Genomic DNA, 24,504 nt, shown 5'->3' with positions numbered 1-24,504 from the left:
TAATATGTTATATTTAGGTTTTGTTTGTATCTAACATATTATTTGAGAATCTAGTGAGTAGGAAATATAGCCTGATCATGCCATATTGATTACTGGAGGCACTGATACGATGTGGCTCTCAAGGTCTGCACTATCTTAACATCAATTCACTTAGCATATTTTGGTAGTTCAGCAACTAAACATAATTGAAAGGGATCCAGGGTTGAGCTGACATATCCAGAAATCTAGACTATAACAAACAGAACAAATCCAAGTGTTTCTAGTGCATTTTGCTAATGTTTCAATTCTTTCTCATGATTTAATTATGTATTTGCATTTTTTTTAATGCTTGTTTATTCTTTTTTTTTTTTTTACATTCATTTATTTTTGAGAGACAGAGTGAGACAGAGTGCAAGCAGATGAAGGGCAAAGAGAGGAGGAGACACAGAATCCAAAGCAGTCTCAGAGCAAGCATTCACCACAGAGCCTGATGTGGGGCCCGAGCCCACAAACTGTGAGATCATGACCTGAGCCGAAGTCAGACATCCAACCAACTGAGCCACCCACGTGCCCCATTATTCTTTAGAGAGAGACAGACAGACAGAGACAGAGACAGAGTGGGAGCAGGGGAGGGGCAGAGAGAGAGGGAGACACACAATCCGAGGCAGGCTCCAGGCTCTGAACTGTCAGCATGGAGGCCAACGGCCCAACGCAGGGCTCGAACTCCCCAACTGTGAGATCATGACCTGAGCCGAAGTCAGATGCTTACCTGACTGAGCCACCCAGGCGCCCCCCCCCCCATGTATTTGCATTCTAAATCCGTGTCAAAGGATTATGAAACTAGTATCCAAGAAGATGTGATTTCCACTCACCCTAATATTACCCAATGTGGAGAGTAGGCAATATGTTACACCATATATATCCTTTCTGCTTTTTTCTCTGTAGCTAACAGAAGTCATCTAAGGGAAGGAAGGGCAGACAACAGGTGGCATTTGTCACTGAGAAACCGATGTCATCTTATACCAGCATAAAAATATAATTTAGCCTCTAGTGACATCTCACCTTTTCTCCAGGGTCTACACTGAACAGGATATTCATAAGTACAATTTAAAAGTTTAGTACTGTTGGGGCACCTGGGTGGCTCAGTCAGTTAAGCCTCTGACTCTTGATTTCAGCTCAGGTCATGATTTTGTGGTATGTGAGTTTGAGCCCCATGTTGGGCTCTGGGCTGACAGCGCAGAGCCTGCTTGGGATTTTGTCTCTCTCTCTCTCTCCAAATAAATAAATAAACTTAGAAAGAAAAAAGTTCAATACTATTACCAAAAGGTTTTATTATTATTTTTTATCGTATGGGCTAGTGATTATCTCCAACTCTAGCTTATATATACACACACATATGAAGATGCCTATATAGCGAAACTTTGGGGGAGAATATTTTCCAAAGTTCATAATTGTACTTTCCAATATTAGTCATAAAAATTGAAAACTTCAGCTTGAAATGGAAAGGAGTTCATTTAGCAAGTATTCTGCACTACTATGCAGCAGGCAGTAGCTAAGTTCTAACCCTGTATTACTTAAAAAAAAAAAATCCTCAGACATGCTACTCATGGGCACTATCTTCCCCCAAGTTACAGCTGAAGAAACTGAAGCTTGGAGTATGTAAATTAGTTGGAACTGGGACCTAGTTCCATGTATTAACTACAAAACCCATTTTTTTTGCCCTACTGCCTCTAGCTTGAAACCCACTCTCTATGTACTCTAAAGTCATCTCTATGATTAAAAAGAGCTTATTTAGTCAACCTAATGATTTTTAATTCTAAAAATCAGGATACTGTCAACAAGAGCTCAAAGATGTAAACTCTGATCCAAGCTCATGTACCAGGCAAAATTACTTAATATCTTACTTATATCCTCATCCCTAAAATGAGGGGCTTATACAATATTATCTGCATGGTTCCTACTCACACTGGCCTCACTAGCATATATATGAAGATGTATTTCACATGTATATTTCTTGTTAATACTACAGTCTATTAGGGGTGCCTGGGTGGCTCAGTCAGTCAGTTAAGCGTCTGACTTCGGCTCAGGTCATGATCTCACAGCTTGTGAGTTCGAGCCCCATGTTGGGCTCTGTGCTGTACGGCTCAGATCCTGGAGCCTGCTTCATTTCTGTGTCTCCCTCTCTCTCTGTCCCTACCCTGCTTGTGCTGTCTCTCATAAATGAATAAAGTTCAAAAAAATTTTTTTAAATAATAAATTAAAAAAATGCTACTGTCTATGACTCTAGGCAAATATAAGCTATAGTAAATACATATTTCATCCTATTTAGATAGCCTTGGCTTTTTTCTTTAAACATGTCATAGTGTCTCTCATTTTTTTTAAAACTTATTTTGAAAGAAGTGGCTCAACTCTACAATTCCACATTTAAACTTTATATATTTGGTATGGTAGGAAGGAAACAGCATTGGGCTTGAAGCCCAATCTGTCACAAATTGCCTAGTCTTGGGCAAATCATTCTTAACTTCCCTGGGCTATAGCTTTTTATATATAAAAATGAGAACTTTGGGATTCTAATACCCCTTCCAGCTTGAACACTCAATAAGTTCCTTGGGACTATTTGGGGAATGAGATCCCATAGATAATTTTTCTTACATATGCAAATCAGTTGCCCTCATTTTATTCTAATTTTTCCCCTAATTCATAATGGAAACGTCTAAGTAACTGGGTATCGTGACTGCTGTGTTCCATTCTCTCCCCCCGAAAAATGGAGGAAGGGAAGAAGGGAAGGAGAGAAGGGGGAAGAAGAGTGAATGAATGACCCCAAAACTTTTCTTAATTTCTTTATTACCTGAATCTTTTTATTCTTTTGAGGGCAGATGAAATACCCTTCAGTTTCAAAGTCAACGTGATATGCTGGTTAAAAGGTAAAATATTGTTTAAGAATTAGTGATGAACGAGGACTCTACTCTCAAAGGTAACATTGTTTTTTTAACATAGACTATTTTGATGTCAGATACTACTCTGAGAGATAGTACACAACATTCAAAAGTGTGTCGTTAATGACCATCTTTGGACAACCCACTGCTACTTAAACCTTTTTCCCTTCAACTAAAGGATGTCGATCATTTCAGACTGGCATAGGACTAGTATAAAAAGGACACAAATACCAATGTGGGACCCTGTTTTTATTTTTAATAGCATCCAGAGACTGTTTTCTTCTTCCTCCTTGGCAACCTGTAATTCCCCTATATTTCCCTAACCACCTATAGTTATCAATACTTTCTTATGCGCAATTCAAGTACTGATTTTCCTCTCACCTCCTGGTTTTGACATTGCTGTTTTTTATTTTTTTTGTTTTTCAGGATTCCTGCAGTTTATCTGAGAGAATTGATGGGAGATATTCTAAATACAGAGTTCACAAAGAATCTCTTCAGCAGCGCCGAGATGATACCAAGTACGGAGTCAAAAACTCCAAAGTAATGTCCTTTGTATCCATTTTCAGTCTTTGAGCGTTACCCATGTTTATGGCTATAACCTGCTAGGCTACCCCTGTAGGGTTCATGTAAGGGTACTTGTAAAACAAAAGATATTAGTCTTCAGTTTTGTGGGAGTGGAGAATAAAAATCCAAAGATTTTGCCTGTAAATTTGCACATGGGAACTATCTTTAATTTTATGCCATTGTTGCTTACTATGTTGTCTCTTGGCTTTGATGTTGTTTAGGAAATTTGTGTGGAAGGAAACCCCTGGTCTCTAGGTTGGCCAGAGACTTGACATAGGTAGTTGCCCTCCTCTGTGTGTAAATCCAGCCACTGTCAGTGCTGAAGTCTCCAGAAGGTCCAGTAACACATAGTACTTTGTAAACTACAGTCTTGGCATTTATAGTCCTTTTTTCCCTGAGGATATGAACTCCATTCATCTACTTCAGCATATGGTTCACTGGTGTGGAATCAACACAGGAGCCTGGGAACATTTGACCATATTGACAAAAAGTCTGCCCTTCCCTGGAGTCTCCCCAAAATCCATCTGGGGTGTGGGTGATTTTAAACCCATTTGACCCTGAACAGTTTTTAGCTTAGAGCAGGGTTTCTCAACCTTGGCATTAACATTTGGGCCAGATAGGTCTTTGTTATGGAGCCTGTCCTACGTGTTATAGGACATCTAGCGGCATCCCTAGATTCTACTCACCAGATGCCAGTAGCATCTTCCATCACAAGTTATGGCATCAAAATGTGTCTCCAGACACTGCCCAGCATCCCCTAGTTTGTCCCCCATTCAGAACACTGAGTTAGAGAGAATCCATCTATATTCAAATGTATACTCCCAAGTCAGTTTAGAAAAAAAAAAAAAGGCAAAGGTTCTTCTGTCTTTTTTATATTCTCACAGACCTCAGTATGTATGAATATTCATTATACTGTATATATTCACTTATTACAGCCAAACATAATTATTTCTAAGAAGCTTCTTCCCTCCTCTGAATGTAATTGGATAGAATGCTCAGTGGATATAAAGGCAGTGTTCATTTTCATAAGCCCTTCCCTAGCATGCTTAAAATGAGCTCTCCACTTGCACCATCCCAAATAAAAACAACACACTTATGCCACATTATTGATACTCTCATTGTGAAAAGGGCATCCTGTAACTCTGTGCCCTTTTCCCTTTGTTTTTTGTCATTTGGTATTGATGATAACAGTGACCTTGTTGTCTCTTATAACATATCCTCACTTCACTAAATCAGCTCCCAGGATCCCCAACAGGTCCCATATACTCAAGCATTTCTCCACCACCTATAGGGTCTGCTCCTAACCTTCAACAGAAGCACAAGAGTTAGGCAGCAGTAGCTAATAGTAATAACTACTCATTGTTGAGCCAACCACATAAGTTGCTCTTTTTGTAGGTGTCACAGGCTTTATATAAGCATTCTCTCATTTAATCCTCCCAGCGACAGATTGGCACCATTAGTTTTCCTTTTCCACCATTGAAGATTATAGAGCGATTAAATGGTTGCACCAGAGTTAAAACCTAAATCTGCCTGACTTCAGTAATCTATGTCCTTGACACTAAGCTATCATAGTGTATATTTGGACCTCATATACCTTCATGTTTCTAGCACCAAATGTAGAACTATATTTTTAATATGTGAAAGTCATATTAAATACATATTAAATCCAAAAATACACACACAGTACATGTCTCTTAGTTCAACAGAGGTCTAGATGCAAATGAAACATTTAAAGCATTATTTCCCACTACAGTTAGATTTGGTATCAGGTGAATCAGTACCGTCTCATGACACCCAGATTGCTTTACATCATTGTAATTTCCATAACAGCATATGGCAAAGCTATGAATGGGTAACATGTTCGGCAAGTAATCTTGTTGGAGTTCTCTTTAAAAATTATATTTGTAGTGGAAGAGGAAATCGGGCCTGGTTTGTAAGTGAGGCCACCACTTAGCAAAATGAGAAAAAGTTGAAAATGTCGCAAATATGTAGTTCAAGTATAAGAAAAGGGTACAAAGCACATTTTATGATGACATTGTTCCACACTCATATTACTTAAACATTTTAAAACATTGATCCTTTTCAGTAATGAATATGTACACTATCACCATTTATAACAGATGTCTGGCCTGAAATAATGCAGTCATCTAACTCAACACTCATGAGAATATATTTTTGTAGTCATTGGAGCAGAAAATGTGGGAGCACATTTTGGCCAGTTGTGGATACCAACAATGATTTGCTCATGTGCTTTTTGTGAAAATAATTCATTGAAAAAGTTTCAAAAGAAGCGTGAGCTCAGATGGGCAGTGAGACAGTGGTTAATCGTTTCTTGGCTTCAGGGATAATCAAAAAAGCTACCTCTGGTTAATTATTGACATCCTAAAGAATACGCCTCAAGTAAGAGGCATTGTTACCCTATCAAGAGAGAAGGTGTCAAGTAAGAGGCATTGTTACCCTATCAAGAGAGAAGGTGTCCTAGTTTTATTTGACATTATTTCTGCAGCTATTAACTTCCCACGTATTTTGCTAGGAGAGTTCAAAGAAAAGGCACATTGCAGCAACTTGAATTTGTTGGTTCTACTGACAACTGCGGTTCTGGGAAATCACTTGCTGTAGGATTCAGTTTAATTCTACAAACATACTGTGCAGCTACCACACTGCAAAGCCCTGTACTACATACCTGTTAGAGGTGAGGATGCGGGATGTAAAAAGATGCAGAAGGCATGGTCTTTACAGAGGGAATAGTTACCTCTCTGTCTTAATCCTAATAGATGATTCTTGCATAATTGTGTTAGAGCAGGAATCAGCAGACTACCTCCAGTGGGGCAAATCTTGCCTGCCAGCTGCTTTTGCAAATAAAATTTTATTGAAATACAGCCTCACTCATTTATTCACATATTGTCTGTGGCTGCTTTCACACTCAGCAGCAGATTTGAGTAGGTGCAACAGAGACTAAATGGCTCAAAAGGCCTATATTTGCTATCTGACCCTCTAAAGAAAAAGTTTGCCAACCCCTGGTCTAAAGAAAGGGGAAATGGCCAATCTAGTCTTTCTTCCTTTACGCATATGTGTAATATTTCCTCTTCTTTATTTACCAGTCAAATAAGTACTTCCCAGGCTCTTTGGAAATTCATAATACTTATCCATGCATTCAACAAATATGTACTGAGCGTAAGTTATGTGCCACAAACTTACTAGGTGCATCAACTCACATCAGTGAATAAAAGAGACGAAGCTCCCTGCCTTTTTGGAGCTTCCATTTCTTAACTGTAGGATATACATGTTTGTTGTTGTTTAATTATAACATTCAACAAACATTTGGGTCTCTACTATATACAAGCACTCTGCTAGGGGCTAGAGGCAATGACATGATAAAGAAAAGTCATTACCACCCTTCAGGAATTCAAAGCCTTCACACAAACTGTAGTGCAAAAGACAAAAGGATAACTACTGTAACGGAAGCCTCAATACATTGCAGCTGGTGTTCAGAGAAAAGAAAGATGCTTCAAAGGCTTTTGAAAAGAAGTTTGTAATGACAAGGCACAGGGAAGAGTATTGTGCACATTTGTTTGGAACCGGATCACTATTAGCATTACAGTTGTAGAACCCTGACTGCATTACTATTGACCGAAAGTTATCTGTTGGGATAACAGAACCATATTGGCAACTGACTTCTCTCATTTTATTGCTGTTGTAAGAAGGCGGTGAGACATCCAGCACAACCCCCCTGCTGGTGGAGAGTAGGGTTAGCAGGAAGTATAGGAGGCAGGTTCCCTTTCAGCCAGGGCTACCGTGATCTCCTGCTGTTTACTTCCATGGCAACCAGATGGGTGAGATAGGTGATGGGGATTAAGGAGTGGCCTTGACATGATGAGCACCAGGTGATGTATGGATGTGTTGATTCCCCGTATTGTACACATGAAACTAATCCTACATTGTGTGTTAACTAGAATTTAAATAAAAAGAAAAAAAATCCAATTTCTACAAACCTTTCGAGATCCAGCAGGACCAACATCCACAGTTTCTGAGAGCATAACATAGTTTTGTATGAAGCTGACCAGGTTTACTGGACAAAGCCTGATCTAAAAGTTTATGTTTGGAATTCAAAGCTGAGTCTGACACAACATTTTCTCTCCATGTGTAGACACCAGAAGCATTTCATGGCCTCTCTTTCATCTGATTGGGTTTCTGTAGGACATACAGGCTTCCTTGCTGCCCCAGCTGTTTCAAATAGAACAGAATGTTCAAAAGTCAACATAGCATTCCTAATCTGAATTCACAGAGGAGCGTGGTTTTGTCCAAGAAATCCCCATTTGCTGCCCACCCTTTTTGCTCTTCACTTATGCTAAATACATAGTTTTAATTAGCAGTGGGTTTTATAGTAAAATCACAGAAGGCATGTTTTGTTCCCTTCCTTCCTCCTCCTGAAAGAAAAATCATGATTTTCAGTTTCTAGTTGAAGACTTTAGTACATAACATCTTTTAAAAGAAGCAGATGTTTTACAGGATAAGATGAGGTAGGTGAGGAAGTGTTGACAATGGCTTTCAGCACAGTTTATGAAGGCAGAGTTTGCCAAAGCCCTTTGTTGTATTTGTTCAATGTAAGCATGCGTATGATATAAGTATATGCTTTTCTCCTGGACGCTGTTTCTCCCTCCTTGAATCTCTTATGATTTGTTTATACTTTGCTCATAGCAATTAATGGCTGTTAGCTCTTTGTCTCTCAGGTCAGCTATTTCTGTACATATCTTAAATCTTCTACAACAGTAGCCGCTAAAACGTGCTATGCACAATCCTGGTACAATTCAAGATTATAGGTGATTTTTATTTAATAACCATTAAAATACATCACTAGTGTATTATTATTCAAGTAATTTTACAGATGTTGCTTAGAAACAATAGTATTAGCTGTGGGAGAATTTGAGGAGCTTTAACCCTGTAATAAACCAGGTATCTCATTTATAATCACTTCTCTCCATGGTTTGGTAATAAATAATATATAAACTCTATGCAAATATAGCTCCAGGCCTCCCCCATGCTCAACCAATCTCCCATCCTTTAAGCCTCTCCTATATAGAGACTTAGGGTGCAAGACTAATCTTTAACATGAAAGAAAATAGTAAGTATAACTGTAGGAGATTACTGAAATTTGGGAAATGCTTTTGAGGACACTATTTGCTTCATCTTTTACTCCAATATACAATGTGTATACTATTATACATGTTAAATTGGTGGTTAATTTTTTTCCCTAGCTTCAGCCTTTCTGGAATTCTAACAAAAATTTAAATGCTGTTTTCCCGATAATGCTTAGATGACTCATCTGAAACTTTGTAGGCAATCAAATCATGCTGAAATTTGAAGAGATTTCTATTCTTTTGAAGTGATCAATAGTAACTTGCCAGCCATAATATTTAACTAGTTGATTTCATCTAGCTCTTAAAAGCTAAACAAAAGTTTGCCAAATGAGTTGGGGTTTTTCTTTGTTATAAAATTTGAAAATAGCAATGGGTCAAAGGTGCTTTAGGAATCAACAAGATACTTAGATGAGCACATTAATTTTTTTAACCTACTTGAGCCCCACTCTACCAAACCTAGTTCTCTGTAATAAGCACCATACTTTTACTCTGCCCAATAATTTACTCAACAAGAGCATTAGGAAAGATTGTGGAGAAACTCACCTATAAAGATAACACTTTTAATCATCTTTAATTCAGAATTCTAGATACTAAAAACATAAGGAATACTAATTAAATGTCTTAATAGTTTTAATTAAAAATGTCACAACATACTTATCCAAATAATCAGTTTCCTTTACAACAGTCACTTTAAGAGAATAATCACTGATTCCAGTGAGTCACCATTATTAAAACAGCTTTGATTCCTCCCTTTGGTTCATAAGTTGGTGGCACATATTCTTGAGTATCCTTATTTATGGCAAATTTTTATTTATGGCAAATTTTTAGTTTCTGAAAATGGATTGAAATCATGTGGATCCAAATATGAAGTACATAAAAAAATAAGTACAATCTTTTTCATTAGTGACTCACTAGGAATATTAAATTGTATACAATAAAATATCAATTGAATAAAGATAAACAAATGGCCTGATCTGGCACAGTATTTACATGAGTCTCTTCATCTGTGGATGACTGTGGCTTTAGGTTTATAGTACTGTTATATAAATTTGAATTTCCTGTGGCAAAGATAGTTTGCATATAGTACTGGTTGTTCAGTGGTTCTGTTCAGATGGATTACAATCATAAAATGTTAGTGCCCAGAGGACTTAGACATGATCTGCTCCATTTGCTCTCATTTTTTAACATGAAGAAACTGAGAGTATGAGAATGGCAATCTCTTCTTTCCCAGCTTCAGCCATGGCAAACTTTAATGTCTGTACTTTGGCCAAGGAATGAGCCTACCTGACCATTTTTGAATTCCTTAATGCAAACAGTACTGTGCTAAATTTTGGAACATTGGGATGGGTAAATGGAAGGATAGAGACAATGAAAGCCTTACTCTCATTGAGGTTAAAATTAAAAGCTAGAGTTGTAGCCATGCAGGTTGAGATATGGAAGGCAGGCTTTAAGTAAACTATCTGCCCAGCCAAACTCCCATATAGGAATAAAATTTACTGAAGAGGTTAAGCTTTTTGGACCACTTACAGAGAATTGGGAATTAGCAGTGGCAAAGAGATGCAGGTACGGTGCATTGTTAGGCAAGAGACAAATTCAGGAAAATATTGCTGCCACAGATTCAGAAACACGTAAGTGGTTTTTTTTTTTTTTCCCCTTCTCTCCAGGGGAAGGGTTGGATAAATTAAAATTAAAAAAAAAATTAAATGTATCATCTGTCTTCTAAACTTTGAACTTATAATATTCCTGGGAGAAAAATACTTGGTGGGCGTCATTAAATATTAATCATTAGAGATCAGTTTAGCAAAGAGATTTAGTCAGGTTGGAACCGCTTTTAAGAAACCAATTACAATGTGGGTTATGAAAGAGAAGTGGAAGAAACCCAGGGAAAATATTAGAAAATGCAAGTCCCTTCACCCAGTGGAATTTTTGCAGGGAATTCTGGCTAACTAGCTTGTTGAGACTTAAGACAGCAATAAAAATAGGTCCTTGTACTAAGGATATAAGAATTGGTAAAAAGCAAGAGCTAGAATTCCTAAAATTGCAAAGAATCTTCCTTTTTAACCAGTATTTCCATTTAAATATTTAAGTATTTGATTGAAAGGTAAGAATTAAAAAAGAAATCTTAGGTTACCTTGTAAAATTTAGTTGTATAGAAATTCCACAAATTAAATATCAGTATAAAATTGGAGAATATGGAAGGTTTTTTTTTTTTCATATTCTAGCATGTTGATTGTTCAAAGGGATTGTGAAATATTTTTCTTTGGGGGTGTTCTTTTAGGGTTCATTTCATTAGTTATATTTCAAGCTAATGAGGGATTCTGACAGTCTTTTGAAGACCTATAAAATGTTGCAACTTAAAGATGTATTAGAGTTAAGCTTCCTCATTTTCTGTATATGAAAAGGAATGTGAGTGGTTGAAAAAGTCAACAATTTTAAATGGAAAGGGGTATTAGTCATAAATTGTACATACCTATTAACAGGGTGTCAAAATATATGAAGTAAAAATTGATAGAATTACATGGAAAAAATAGATCCACAATTATAGTAGTTGAAGACTTCAACATCCCTCTCAGTAATTGATAAACCAGTAGGCAGAAAATCAGTAAATATATTGAAAACTTGAGCAACACTATCAGGCAACTAGATTTAACTAACATTTATAGGATACTCCACCTAACAACAGCTAATTACATGTAATTTTCAAGTGCACATCTAGCATTCTCCAAAATCAACTATTCTGAGCAATAAAACAATTCTCAATAAACTTAAAATGATTGGAATTATGTGAAGTATGGTCATCTAACCACAATGGTATGAAGCTAGAAATCAATAACAGGAAGATATCTGGAAAATTCCTAGAGGGAAAATAAACAACATATTTCTAAATAACCATTGGGGGATCAAAAGGAAAATGAGGAAATATTTTAACTATATAAAAATAAAAGTACAATTTATCAAGATTTGTGGGACTCAGTTAAAATAGTGCTTGGAGAGAGGATTATGACATTAAATGTGTATGTTACAAAAAAGAAAAGTCTCAAATCAATAGTCCATGTTTCCTCTTTATGAAACTAGAAAACAAATAACAAACCTAAATTAAAAGGAAGGGAATAATAAAGAGCAGAAATCAATGAAATAGCAGAAAAATGAGGGAGGGGCATGAAAATTAAACAGGATTTTTTGAAAAGATCAAAAATTTTTTAAAACCTCTACCCAGCTCAATTAGGAAAAAGAAAAGGCACAAATGCCAATAGTAAGACTGAATGAAGGATATTACTAGAACTCCCATAGACACTAAGAGGGCATTTAGGAAATATTAGGAATATTAGCCTCCTGACAATAAATTTGACGACTTAGATTAAATGGATATTAAAAGGGGCGCCTGGATGGCTCAGTCGGTTAAGCGTCCGACTTGGGCTCAGGTCGTGATCTCGCAGTCCGTGAGTTCGAGCCCCGCGTCGGGCTCTGTGCTGACAGCTCAGAGCCTGGAGCCTGTTTCAGATTCTGTGTCTCCCTCTCTCTGACCCTCCCCCATTCATGCTCTGTCTCCCTCTGTCTCAAAAATAAATAAAGGTTAAAAAAAAATTTTTTTAATAAATAAATAAATAAATGGATATTAAAAAACACCCTTAAAATGTGTCACCTCATAATTCTACTTCTAGAAATCTATGTTAATAAATTTAAAATGTGGACCAAGCTTTATTCACCAAGATGTTTATCAAATTATAATAGGAAAAAAAAAAAAACAACGGAAATCAGACTTACATTTCCAACAATGGGACATTACTCAAATAGACTATGTTATAACCATAATGATGATAATGACAATGGTAGAGGAAATTCCTGTATCTAATGTTACATGAAAAACTAGGAAACAAAATTGTCAACAAATATAGAATCCCAATATAAAAAGGTATTTATAAAGAAGAACCAGAAAACATACCTTTACATTAGGCTAAAAGGCTATTTTTAAATTTATTGCATTATTTTCTTCTCAATTTCTTCTGTATTTTCCAAATTTGCTAAGAATGAAATATGTCAGTGACATATTTTAATTGTCATATGTCAATAAGCTGGTTTATAATTGAAATGTAAATTATTCTTTTTCTGTAAATAGAAAAAATATAACTCACACTTTGATGCTAGTTGCTTTTGTTTTAGAATTTTTTTTTTTAATTTTTTTTAAATTTTTTTTTTCAACGTTAATTTATTTTTGGGACAGAGAGAGACAGAGCATGAACGGGGGAGGGGCAGAGAGAGAGGGAGACACAGAATCGGAAACTGGCTCCAGGCTCTGAGCCATCAGCCCAGAGCCTGATGCGGGGCTCGAACTCACGGACCGAGAGATCGTGACCTGGCTGAAGTCGGACGCTTAACCGACTGCGCCACCCAGGCGCCCCTTGTTTTAGAAATTTAAAACAGTGCCTTTTGGGAAGTATGAAAAGGATTTGAATATCTTTGGGTGCTTTATCCTTCCTCTGGTAGGCTCATCTTGAGGCTGTCTTTGTACTATGTTTCATTCAGCAAGGTGCCCAAACCTGCAACTCCGCTCCTCTTCTCTCACTTTTTCAGCCCAGGTATCAATGGGCAAAAAAGTACACTTGCTTCCCTTATTTTTTCTTTTTCTTATTGGCCCATAATGATCAAAGCCTCTGTTAGTGGGAAGCCATTTATTATGCTTTTCTCCTTCATGCTTTTCATATAGAAGCCATAATTAAATGGAGATTTCTAGCACTGGTTGAGAACGTAACTCTCCTTGTCATTTGTGCATCTTCCAGCTCCACCCAGGCCTTAAGTATTTCATGTCTGAACTGTGATAAGCTAGCTCTGTTGTCCCATGTCAGCTCATATAAGTAGCTATTGAAATACACTGGGGACACAATGTATATCCTTTTCTTTCCAGAGATCCTATAGTGAATGATTTTTAGTTTTTTACGAAATCCCCATAATTAGTAAAAACCATAAGTCACTTGGTTAAAAAGCCTCAGGGCCTTGATCTGAAATAGACCTAAACTTCCTTTTGGTACATGAGGCTAATTATCTTGAATCATCTAAGGATTATGTCCATGCTTTTAGCTCAGAATAAATGGGCCTTTTACGATTCTATATAAAATCGTTTGTTTGGGCTTTTCTTTTGGATTTGCATACATACGTATGTGACAAATAAAATGTTAACTTGGTACCTGATACAGAAAATTATAACTAATTCATCAAATAGTCCTGTGGCATGAGGCCCTATTCTGTGGGTCCATGTTTTGAGGGATCTATGTGGACCACCTAGACTCTGGCAGCATTCATGATCCCTTCTTCGCCCTTGATCCCACAGTTATCCTCAATTACAGTGTTTTCACTGGTCTTCCCACTTCAATACTTATGCCATTCCAATCTGTTCTCCACATGGTGACCAGAGTATCTTTGAGAAATATACATCTAAAACCTTTGATTTTAAACCTTTGATTGCCATGTAATGGTACTTAAGAAGAAGAAATCCCAGATCCAGATCCCACCTCTGGATATCATTCACTTCCCCCCCTCCCAGTTCATTGTGTGGAAGTCATGGGCCTTCATACAATTCTTCAAACACACTAAACTTTCTCACTTCTGCACCTGTCTGGTACATCAGCCCCAGACCACCATCTCCTGCGCCCCCTTACCTCCCACTTCCTCATCCTCCACTCATAAATTTCTGCCTGGTCAACTCATACTCAACATTCAAATATTGCTTTAAATATCACCTCCCAAGGGGGCCTCCTCTGGACCTCTAATCTAAATTTAATTATTTCCTGTTCTTCTTACAGTACTCATCATAATTCTTCATTATGTTATATTCTGTGTAGTTTATTTGGCACCTTTCTCTTCTGCAAGCCTGAAGGTTTCATAACTGCATACCTCAGTATTTTGTTGCTCTTTGACCAGTGCATACTAAGTACCCAATAAATTATTGTTGCATGAATGAATGAGTGGGGGGTGGGGAGGAAAAAAGCAAAGTGTCGTGTAAGTGGTTAGAACACATTCAAGAGAAAACAATTGCAATTTCACTATTATAAAAAAATACATTAAAGTATCTGTTTTTAATCTAATTAATAAATTACTTGAAGTTAAAATTCATTCCCATTTTCAGCTAAGATTTGGGTACAAGGACACATTCATACAGTCCATGAGGAGAGGGCCTTATTCTCTATTCACGTAGTTTATGTATTAAATATTTGTTGAATGAGTAAGGGAATTAGTGTAATCATTATGGAATGCAGTGTAGCTAAGTGTATTTAAAAACATCAAATTGTTTTTATTGACCCAGTATTTCCACCTAAGAATTTGTCATAAGGAATAGTCCTAAACATAGAAAAGGTTATATATTTAAAGATATTCTCACAGTGTTATTTATAGGAGTAAAACATTGGAAACCACCTAAATGCCGAATAAAGTAATAGCTGAGGAAAGCATAGTTTATCCACTCGATAGTAAATGAGTAACACAAGCTAAAGGTTAGGATAATATACAGACTTCAAAAGTGCTTAGAGTATTAATGTAAATAAATGAAGAACACAGTTTTAGAACATGTATAATTCCTATCCACAGGAAAAAAAGACTGGAAAGAAATATGTCATGCTGGTACAGCCATGGGTGATTTCCTTCTGTCTCTTTTTTAATGCTTTCATATTTTCTTTAACATGCACATATTTTTTTTACAATTAAATTGTTGTATAACATAGCTTGTATATTGACGTTCAGTTTCATTTTCGGTATATTTAAATGAATCCCAATCCTTACATTTTGTAATTATTGAACTGACTTTGTTTTAGGATGACGGAATCTTTGCTGAGAGTTCCCATGCTCGTAGGTTAGACCACTCCCCGTCTTGGCCTGATCGCGGTCACTTCCTGTCTAGTCCACGATTTTCACACTTGAATTGTAAGTAATGAAGTCCTGTACCAGTTTTTAAATTAGATTTAAGGAAAGGCAACTCATGGAGAGATTAAAGCGTAAGGCAAGCACACGATAGTAATATTCATGTTAGGAGTTTGAAGAAATTGTTATTATGGATCACACATGTAACATTTATATTACCCAATTTACTAAAAAGTGTATGGAATCCCTTCTTTTTAGTCCTTACGCTTTTCGGAAAAACTTACAATGAATCGCCAAAGGTAATTTTACTTAAACACATATTTGTACGTGGAGGTTTCTGGTAACTGTGGAAGAGTGGGTAAAGGAAGTTAGATAATATTATTATAAAATTCAAGTCATCAAAAAGTGGAAAATCTTTTCATAGAACTAATCAGAAATATATAATCTTGTGCAAAGAATAAGGATACTAATTTGGTTACTGGCTGGATTTCATTCTGTGAATATCCTGTAAATGTGTATAAAATGTTATCAATGTCAGTAAGGTGTGAATCTGTTGACCCAGGATACTATCCACACCATTTCCGCCTCTTCTTCCTTACTATACTTATTCTTCGAGTCCCAGCTTGTATGTCATGTCCTTAAAGAAGCCTTTGGAACCTACAGGTTTAAGTATAGTGTCTGTTAAAAGTGCCCATAATGTATTAAAGTTTTCCTTTAAAACCCTTCTGATTTATTTTTTTATCTGAGTGACTTTGTGTTCAGTGATTAATCTTTTCATCAAAGTGTGAATTCCATGATAGGAGCGATGTCTGTTTTGTTCACCACTGTTTCCTCAGTGCCCTACATAGTACTTGGAACATAGTAAATGCTCAGTTAATTAGATGAATGAGTATATGACTCTTTTTTTTAAGTCCACTTTTATCTAAGCTATTGGATCTCAAATGTTATTTCATGGATTCTTATTTAGATAATCATTTAGCTCCTCAATTTACCACAGGCATAGAGTTTGTATATTAAATCTGACAACTCTGTCATTTAAAAAATGCAGGTGCTATAAAATACAATACCAAAATAAGCCACAAAGAAGTAGGTCAGATCCAAAAGTGATCACTCTCATTTTTGCTGATTTATATTCATGCATTCATTGAATAAATATTTATCAGTTTCTGATAAATGGTTTGGTTTTCATTATATCATTATTATTTTATTCAAGAGGCTGAGCATCTTCTCTTTCCTGTCCTAACCATTTTACCAAGTAATTTTATATAGCTGCATAAAATCCCTGCTGTTCTAATCTGGCAGCTGCCCTCCAATATGGATTGTATCTCGGAGCGCCTGGGTGGCTCAGTCGGTTAAGCATCCAACTTCAGCTCAGGTCATGATCTCACGGTTCATGGTTTTGAGACCAGCATCGGGCTCTGTGCTGACAGCTCAGAGACTGGAGTCTGCTTCAGATTTTGTGTCTCCCTCTCTCCCTGCCCCTCCCCCACTTACTCATTCTCTGTCTCTCTCTCTCTCAAAAAAAATAATAAACACTAAAAAGTTTTTAATAAAAAAATATGGATTGTATCCCAAGTTGATTATAGTACCTCAGAATCTGATATACACATAGGCCAAATTTTTTATGTTTCATATAAAGAAATGGAAAATTTTCCTCAGGTCTGTTTCATGTACATAAACATGGAGGAGAGGAGAGTAGGGACAAAGCACCAGCAAACATCATAGTATCCCATCCATTAAGACATTCAGGAGCTTGGAGATAAATCAGCACCATGATATGAGCACAGAGGTCAGTATTCTGCTATTTAATTTCGCCATGATGACTTTCCTAAGACTCGATGGAAAGGCACCTAGAAAGTAGTGGTTCGGAGACATTGTGGGAAAACATCAAGATTTTTAGATTTTATTAAATATTATTATAGGCAGTGAAAGAAACTACATCCAGCTTTTTACTCAGTAGCATTTCAAGACCAGTGGTAGTCATTTCTCTGTGAGATATTCCTCACAGGAAGCCATAGGTTTTATATAAATATACTGGCTCAAAAGGAAGTAAAGTTAAATAAGAATGGGAAAAAATATCATTGAATACATAACTTGGATATGAAAATACATATTATAGTCTCTATTGTAAAATCTGACTGAAAAATTTAGCTTAAAAAGTAAACCTCTTCATTAACTTATTGTTAACTTATTTAGTTAATTTATTAATTTATTTTTTTAAACATTTATTTATTTTTGAGACAGAGAGAGACAGAGCATGAACAGGGGAGGGGCAGAGAGAGAGGGAGACACAGAATCTGAAACAGGCTCCAGGCTCTGAGTGGTCAGCACAGAGCCCGACGCGGGGCTCGAACTCACAGACCATGAGATCATGACCTGAGCCAAAGTCGGACGCTTAACCGACCAAGCCACCCAGGCGCCCCAATTTATTAATTTATACTTTTATGCTTTACTCTTCCTCTTTTTGACAAGCCTGTTTTATGATTTTCCTCTCTTCCTACCTGCATGCTTTCAAGAATACTTTTAAAAATTTAATCATAGGTGCCTTATTGTTAATAATTTTCAGTGGTTGAATTGAACTTATTTCTAGAAATCATAGTTCTTCTTATTTATTTTTCTGATGAACTTCGAAATTTCTGTGTTTTTCACAATGTGGTATTTTAGATCACCCTGAATGCTTCTCCATTTTTATAGCACAGTTTCAGCTTAGTTATAGAAATTATCCTATCATTTTTCTTTAACCTCCTTTTAAACCTCCAAAATTGAAGAGGAGAGATCTTAAGACCAACAAAGAGAAAAATGAGCCTATAATAAATTGATCACACAGAGAACAGAATGTGTCTTTTAAAATAGCATTAATGTCCTCAGAGATAGAAAATATTACATCCATTAAAAAGAAGAACAAGATGCTATGAAAAAGGAACACAATATAAGAGGTCTCAGAAATTTAAAATATGGGGACACCTGGGTGGCTCAGTTGAGAATCTAACTCTTGATTTCAGCTAGGTCATAATGCCAGAGTTGTGGGATCGGGCCCCACGTTGGGCTTTGCACTGAACATGGAGCCTGCTTGAGATTCTCTCTGTCTCCCTCTGCCCCTCTCCCCCCACTCAAAAAGAAATTTAAAATATGAAAAACCAGAAAGGTGGAAAACAAAGTTGAAACCACAAAGAAAATAGAAGAAAAAGAATGGGACCGTAGGAAAGAAAAGATATTTAGAAAATCCATTCCAGAAGAATAGTACCTGGTTAATGAGGGTCTTGAGAGGAGAAAACAACAGCCTGGAGTAGGAAGGTTAGAAAGGCCCACCCAACTGTCATCCTGAGATTTTTCTTCACCCTCTTCTTGTGCTGATGCCCAAGTTTCTCAGAACACATGCCTTCCTCTGTTTGTCTCAGTTCTTTCTTTTGTGGTTAGCACATCAAAGAAAGAAAAGGGAGGTAACTGCTTTCATTCTTTGTACTTCAGAAAATAGATTTCTTCTATTCACCCTTGACGAGACTTTGGCTAGCTATAAAATTCTGGGTTGAAAATGACTTTCCTTCTGAAGTCATTGTAGTATTCTCTTCCAAAATCTAAATTGCTGTTGAAAAATATTGTCTTTTTCTTTTGACCCCACTCCTCAGAAGCGATCATCTCCACCATCACTACCACCCAACCCCCAGCCCTGGGACCTTTTAGGATCTCTTGTTTAACCGCAGTGAGTTTTGTGATGATTTGCCTCCCTGCAGGTCTTACTTTATTTGCCTTTCTAGCTATTTGATGGGTGGGCCCTTTTAATCTGGACACTCATGTTCAGTTCTCTCAGATTGATAGAAAAAAGGAAAGATTCCATCAGGAAAATCTTTAGGAAATAAACAAACTGTTAGGTTATTTGATTCAGTTGAGCACTTAGAAGAAAAACTACTGAAAGACATATGGCAGATCTCATTGAGCAATTAGAAATAATTAATGATAGTCTCAGAGAAAGAGCAAATAAAAAAAAACAAAAATAAAATAAAAACATAGGTCAAATAATAACTCCAGGGGGGAAAAATGGGCAAGAAAAGAAACATTGTCATAGTATACTTATTAGGTTTGTGTGAGCCATGTTTACGTAGTCATGATATTATAAATACTACTGACACAACTAGAAGTTCAAATGTAACTATATAAGGAGGATGGGGTGAAGGGAAGTGGATGGGTGTGAATAAGTCTAAAAATGATAAATCAGAAAATAGCAATATAAGCTGCTTTTTCTTACAAAAATTGAAGTAAATACAGAAAATAAAGCTAAAAGAGCTGATTGTGGTTGACTCTGGGGTGCAGGATTGTGGGATTGGGAGGGAGGAGGTAAGAGGCTGCTGTCTTCCTGTGTGGCCCTTTGGTGCTGTTTGATAGGTGTATGTACACTTTGGCTAAAAAGGCATCTTGTAAAAATAAAATGCTACTGAGAACACCCCAGCTTTTATGTCTGACTAGCAAGTATTCGATTTTCTTGTTAACTTCTAAATGGAACATGAAAGCTGGGGGTTGGAGTTTAGAGCAGTTTAGACCTGTATAGAGATGTAAGGAGTAAATAACTGTAGGTGCTGAGGCAGACATGAGTTTATGAGCCCACAGAACAGGCTCCTTCTTACTCAAGTTGGGATTTGTACTGGATGAGGCCCTTTTGTCTATGCCGTAGATGCTAAGGCATTCGTTCTGCTGACTTAGGTGCCCTGTCAAACTGTGACCAAACTAAAGCATAGAATCACTGACCATGGAAAAAACAAAGGAAATGGGAAAATACTGCATAATTTGTGGTCTCTGAAACGATCCAGCATTAATGAAAGTTTGTTTTAAGTAGTAATTTATGTCAGCTTTGTGTAGTTCAGGTCAATTCAAGAAAAGGTAGATTCCTTCTGCCAGGAAGAAGGGAAGAAATGTATAAATTGTAAGTTTATATTACCATTGGAAATAGGAACACAGAAATCCATTATTTAGAGCCATGATTACTACCAAATTTATCCTGGCTGGCTACAAGTGATGGCCGTGGTTCAGGACACTCTTTTAGAAGGCTTGGATTCCATTACCTTCAGCCTCTAGGACAGTGGGGGCTTAGAAAGAGAGACTTAATAATGCCAGCTTTTGAAACTGTCATTTTTACTTTTTATAAGTAGTGACTGACCACTAGTCTCCATGTATAGCTCCTTTTAGGCTAAAGGAACACAGCTCTCAAGACAGGGCCCTTACTCTTGGGGCCAGGACTAGACTGGATTTGAGGGAGGACTATAGTAATCTGATGATTTCTCGAAATCTCGAGTCCTTTGAGATTAAAATGCCTAATGTGTGTGGAGTTGGTACTAAATTTTAAAAATAAATGCAGATTTCAAATTTTCTGGAATTCTAAAACTGTTATAAATAATTTATTAAAATAAACAAACCCCAAAAGAAAGGACTATGATTTTTCATGGGGGATGGGGGGAATGTTACAGGATTTTGTTGTGAATCTTACATATTAATTTAACTTGATATTCTTAAAAAAGCAAATCAATGAAAGTTGCTAAAAGGAACTATCTCTCGCTTTCTTACTTCAGTTTACATTGCTATGAAAAGAAAAGTTATTACTCTCAGTTTGCGTTTTGAGATGCCTTTAGTGGGAGTTTAAGTCCCTCCAATGAAAAACAATTTATCTACAGCAAGAAAAGCACACTCTTTTCACTTCTGTGTTGTACTTCAGGATCCACTGGCTAACTGTGAACTGCCTCGTATGTAGTCTGTCCTCAGCCTTGCAGAATAAAATACCAAAGATCTGTGGTATTAACAATGTGGGGTTACTGGGTGCCTGGGTGGCTCAGTCTGTTAAGCTACCAACTTTAGCTCAGGTTGATCTCACAGTTTGTGAGATGGAGTCCCACATCACGTCGAGCTCTGTGCTGAGAATGTGGAGCCTGCCTGGCATTCTCCCTCTCCCACTGTCTCTACCCCTCCCCTGCTTGAATGCTCTCTCTCTCTCTCTCTCTCTCTCAAAATAAATAAGTAAACATTTTTTTTTAAATGTGGGGGTACTGATAAAGGTAAAAAAAAGTTTCTTGTCCATTAAAAGATTTATTTCATGGAAGCACAACTTTTTTGTCTCTCCATTTTATAGGTTCATTTTATGTGATGGTGATTTTTGTAGGCGAGACAATCTTTTCACTAACTAGTCAGGTGTCAGATATTTTTAAATAACTGAGTTCTGATTATAATGATGTACGGGGTACTCTGTAGATGCTGTCTAGAAAGCAGCCAGAAAATTGCCAGTTGACTGTCTCTTAAAGATCCCATAAGTATATTCACTTCTTCAAACAATATTTACTAAGAGGTTATGTAAGAGGCTCTCTGTTTGGCTTGGGGGGTATACAGTAGTGAGCAAGACAGAAATGGTCACCTCTCTCATAGAAGAAACAGGTGGTGGCAAGTAAACAATTTAAAATGGTGATTGGTGCTGTGAAGGTAAAATGAGAGGAAAGCGCCTGGAAAACAGGACTGCTTTAGATCAGTGATTAGGAGAGTCCTTTCCGAGGAGGTTACAGCTGAGCTGGAGCCTGAGTGGCAAGAACCAGCTGAGCTGAAATTGGGTGGGAAGAGTTTTCCTGAGAGAGGGAGCAATAAATATGAAGGCCACAGAGAAGAAAAGGGGTATGGTCTTCTAGAGAGTTGGAGCATTGAGTGAGGGGGTCTGGGGGAGAGAGAAAGGAAAGGTAAAGTTCCACAGGAGCCTTTTTGCCACAGTCCCATGTTTGGATTTCATTCTAAGTTTCCTGGGAGGCTGCTGGAGGATGGAGGTGATGGGTTATGTGGGAGAGTGACATAATCTGATTTACCTTTTGGAAAGATAATTCTGGTTGTGGTGGTATGGGGAAGGGGATACAGTGAAAATGGGAAGAGAGAAAATGGTGGCTTGGGCTGAGGCGATAGTAATGGAGATGGTGTGAAACCTGAGAACTAGGGTGAATTTGGGAGGGAGAATCTTCAGTATTTACTCTTAAGTTGGATGGGGAGAGCAGACAGGACAAAGGAAGGAGGGAACTAAGGTTTGAGAAACCAGGGTTGGAGAGGAGGAGTATATCACTTCCTAAGAAGGAGAAAAGAAGGAATGGGCAGGTATCAGAGATTAGAAATGAGGCAGGCAGATTTCCCGTAGGAGTTGGACATGCCTATCTGGAGCTCAGAAGGGAGGTAAGTAGGTAGTAGAAAAACAGTAAACCTAGATTCCAGGTCTAGTCTCAGTTTGTGTAACAAAGAAGATTCTGTAAAAAGAAGGCCCTTAACATTTCTCCCTCCAAAATTCTGTGTGTGCTTTGTATTGTTATATATTGACCAAACATACATCTTCCACTCTCAGATACTCTTCAGATCCCTCCCAAATTAAATCATATGAATAAATGTTTTCCAAAATACAGTGAACTTATTACGTTTATTCCTACACTGAAGGTCTGTTAGTCCTTGTAAAGTTTACAAAAAACTAGATCAGATACAATGATTACTTACAATTTTGTCAGCCCAAGGATTTTATTCATTTAGGTTTATTTTCGTCTTTTCTCTTGCCTTTCCAGCATTTACCAAAAGAACAGTTACTCCAGATTCACCTTCAATCAAGGAAGATGCCAGCAATTTACCAATGGATGGGACAAGTCCACAGTCTAAAAAGGAGGAATATGAAAGCAAAAAAAGCAAAATGTAATTTGTTGCTCTACATGAGTGTTTCACGAATAATAGCATATCTGTCCTTGTTGCAGTCTGGCCTGGATTATCAAGCAGACGTATCTACAGCTTCTGCTCTTTAGCATTGCCAAACACTGACTAAAATAACACTATACTTGGTCTTTGGAAATTATAGAAGTTAAACTAATCCAAGTAATATCAGCTCATGAATGGCATACAACTAACTTATTGGCAACTTATACCAGCCGAGAAAGAGAGATATTTTTCACTTTGCATTTTCCTTTTTCAGGCATGGTCAGCCAGTTTTTGAACCAAAATTTGGATATATAATTGGGATGTTTTAATAATTACTGGCCAAACAGGAGGGAAATGAGTTCCCCTCGAGGCAGAAGTTGTCAGCACTTCGACTCAGGGAGTGTTTATATATAATCGATTTTTTAAAATGCTTGCTCCCTAATAAATTATCATGTGTTATAACATGTCATGGAGATATGCATATATAATTCCAGACGGTCTGCTTTATAAACGCTCAGGATTGTTACATTCATCATCCCAGCAGTCTGTTAGTACATGCAGTATCTTAAAATTTTATTCCCAATCATCCATTTTTAATAGCAATAAAGAATTTACAAGTGATACCTGAATTGTAGAACACTGTAAAGAATTCATAGCACAACTTATTTATTTATCTTTTTGTGGCCAAATATCTCACTGCAATCACTTTGTCATATTCTGGACCATCATTGGTTTTACTCTCACCAGACTCAAAGTTCCCAGACTCCTGTGTCATGAGATTTACTCCGCAAGAGTTCTCTCATAATTCGGTACTATCTACTTCAGCATCTCAGCCTTCTTTGACATCAAAGTGTTTTTAAGAACTTATGCTCTTTACATGCTAATCTACCAGTGGAGAAAGATTTCTAATGATGCTAATGAAAGGTAAAACAACCAGGAGCTAAATCCCACTGGGTCATGATGGAAAATTCTTCATAGAGACAAGGGCAATAAAGCAATGCCTTCGTAATTACATTTGTGCTCTTTAAAGCGTACTTGCTTATTCTCATATTTGTGAAGATGCTTCTATTTCCACCACCATGTCGTACTAACTTACTATATTTGAATGTCCAGAGCAAATGACACTCTTTGTTTATGAACTTGATTGGAAAGGCTACTACAGAGAACAGAGATCTTTGTCTCAAAAGATTACTTAATACAATCTCCATAAGCTCTGAGAGTACAACCATGAGTTTTACCATTTATTCATGACAAAAATCTTTTATTGAGTTCCTACTATGGGGCAGTCATTGCGCTAAGAGGGGAAAAAAGAGACACAAACAGCTATGCATGACCCAAAGTTTATTTGGCATTAG

General features: G+C 37.1%; 1 protein-coding gene and 1 long non-coding RNA gene across 6 annotated transcripts in view; one reads left to right on the top strand and one right to left on the bottom strand.

The window, feature by feature from the left end:
- CEP128 (centrosomal protein 128) overlaps positions 1 to 24,158 on the top strand; it is a 389,769-nt gene extending 365,611 nt beyond the window's left edge. For all 4 annotated transcript variants that reach the window (XM_047863629.1, XM_047863627.1, XM_047863628.1 and 1 more), the window contains 3 exons: positions 3,342 to 3,455; positions 15,421 to 15,529; positions 23,026 to 24,158. In XM_047863629.1, coding sequence (XP_047719585.1) covers positions 3,342 to 3,455; positions 15,421 to 15,529; positions 23,026 to 23,153 — 351 coding nt within the window. In that variant the 3' untranslated portion in view covers positions 23,154 to 24,158. The remainder of the gene's footprint in view (positions 1 to 3,341; positions 3,456 to 15,420; positions 15,530 to 23,025) is intronic.
- The window catches only part of LOC125168470 (uncharacterized), a 77,469-nt gene that overhangs the window by 31,562 nt on the left and 21,403 nt on the right, over positions 1 to 24,504 (bottom strand). The window contains exons 3-4 of one of the 2 annotated variants that reach the window (XR_007153155.1): positions 22,961 to 23,112; positions 7,472 to 7,703 (exon numbers count right to left, since the gene is read on the bottom strand). This is a non-coding gene — a long non-coding RNA (uncharacterized LOC125168470). The remainder of the gene's footprint in view (positions 1 to 7,471; positions 7,704 to 22,960; positions 23,113 to 24,504) is intronic. The other variant, XR_007153156.1, reaches the window with a different exon arrangement.

The sequence above is a fragment of the Prionailurus viverrinus genome, chromosome B3, assembly GCF_022837055.1.
Source record: "Prionailurus viverrinus isolate Anna chromosome B3, UM_Priviv_1.0, whole genome shotgun sequence".
In the NCBI taxonomy this organism is placed as follows: domain Eukaryota; kingdom Metazoa; phylum Chordata; class Mammalia; order Carnivora; family Felidae; genus Prionailurus; species Prionailurus viverrinus.
The sequence above is the reverse complement of the archived record's forward strand: the minus strand, read 5'-3'. Positions and strand labels throughout refer to the sequence as shown.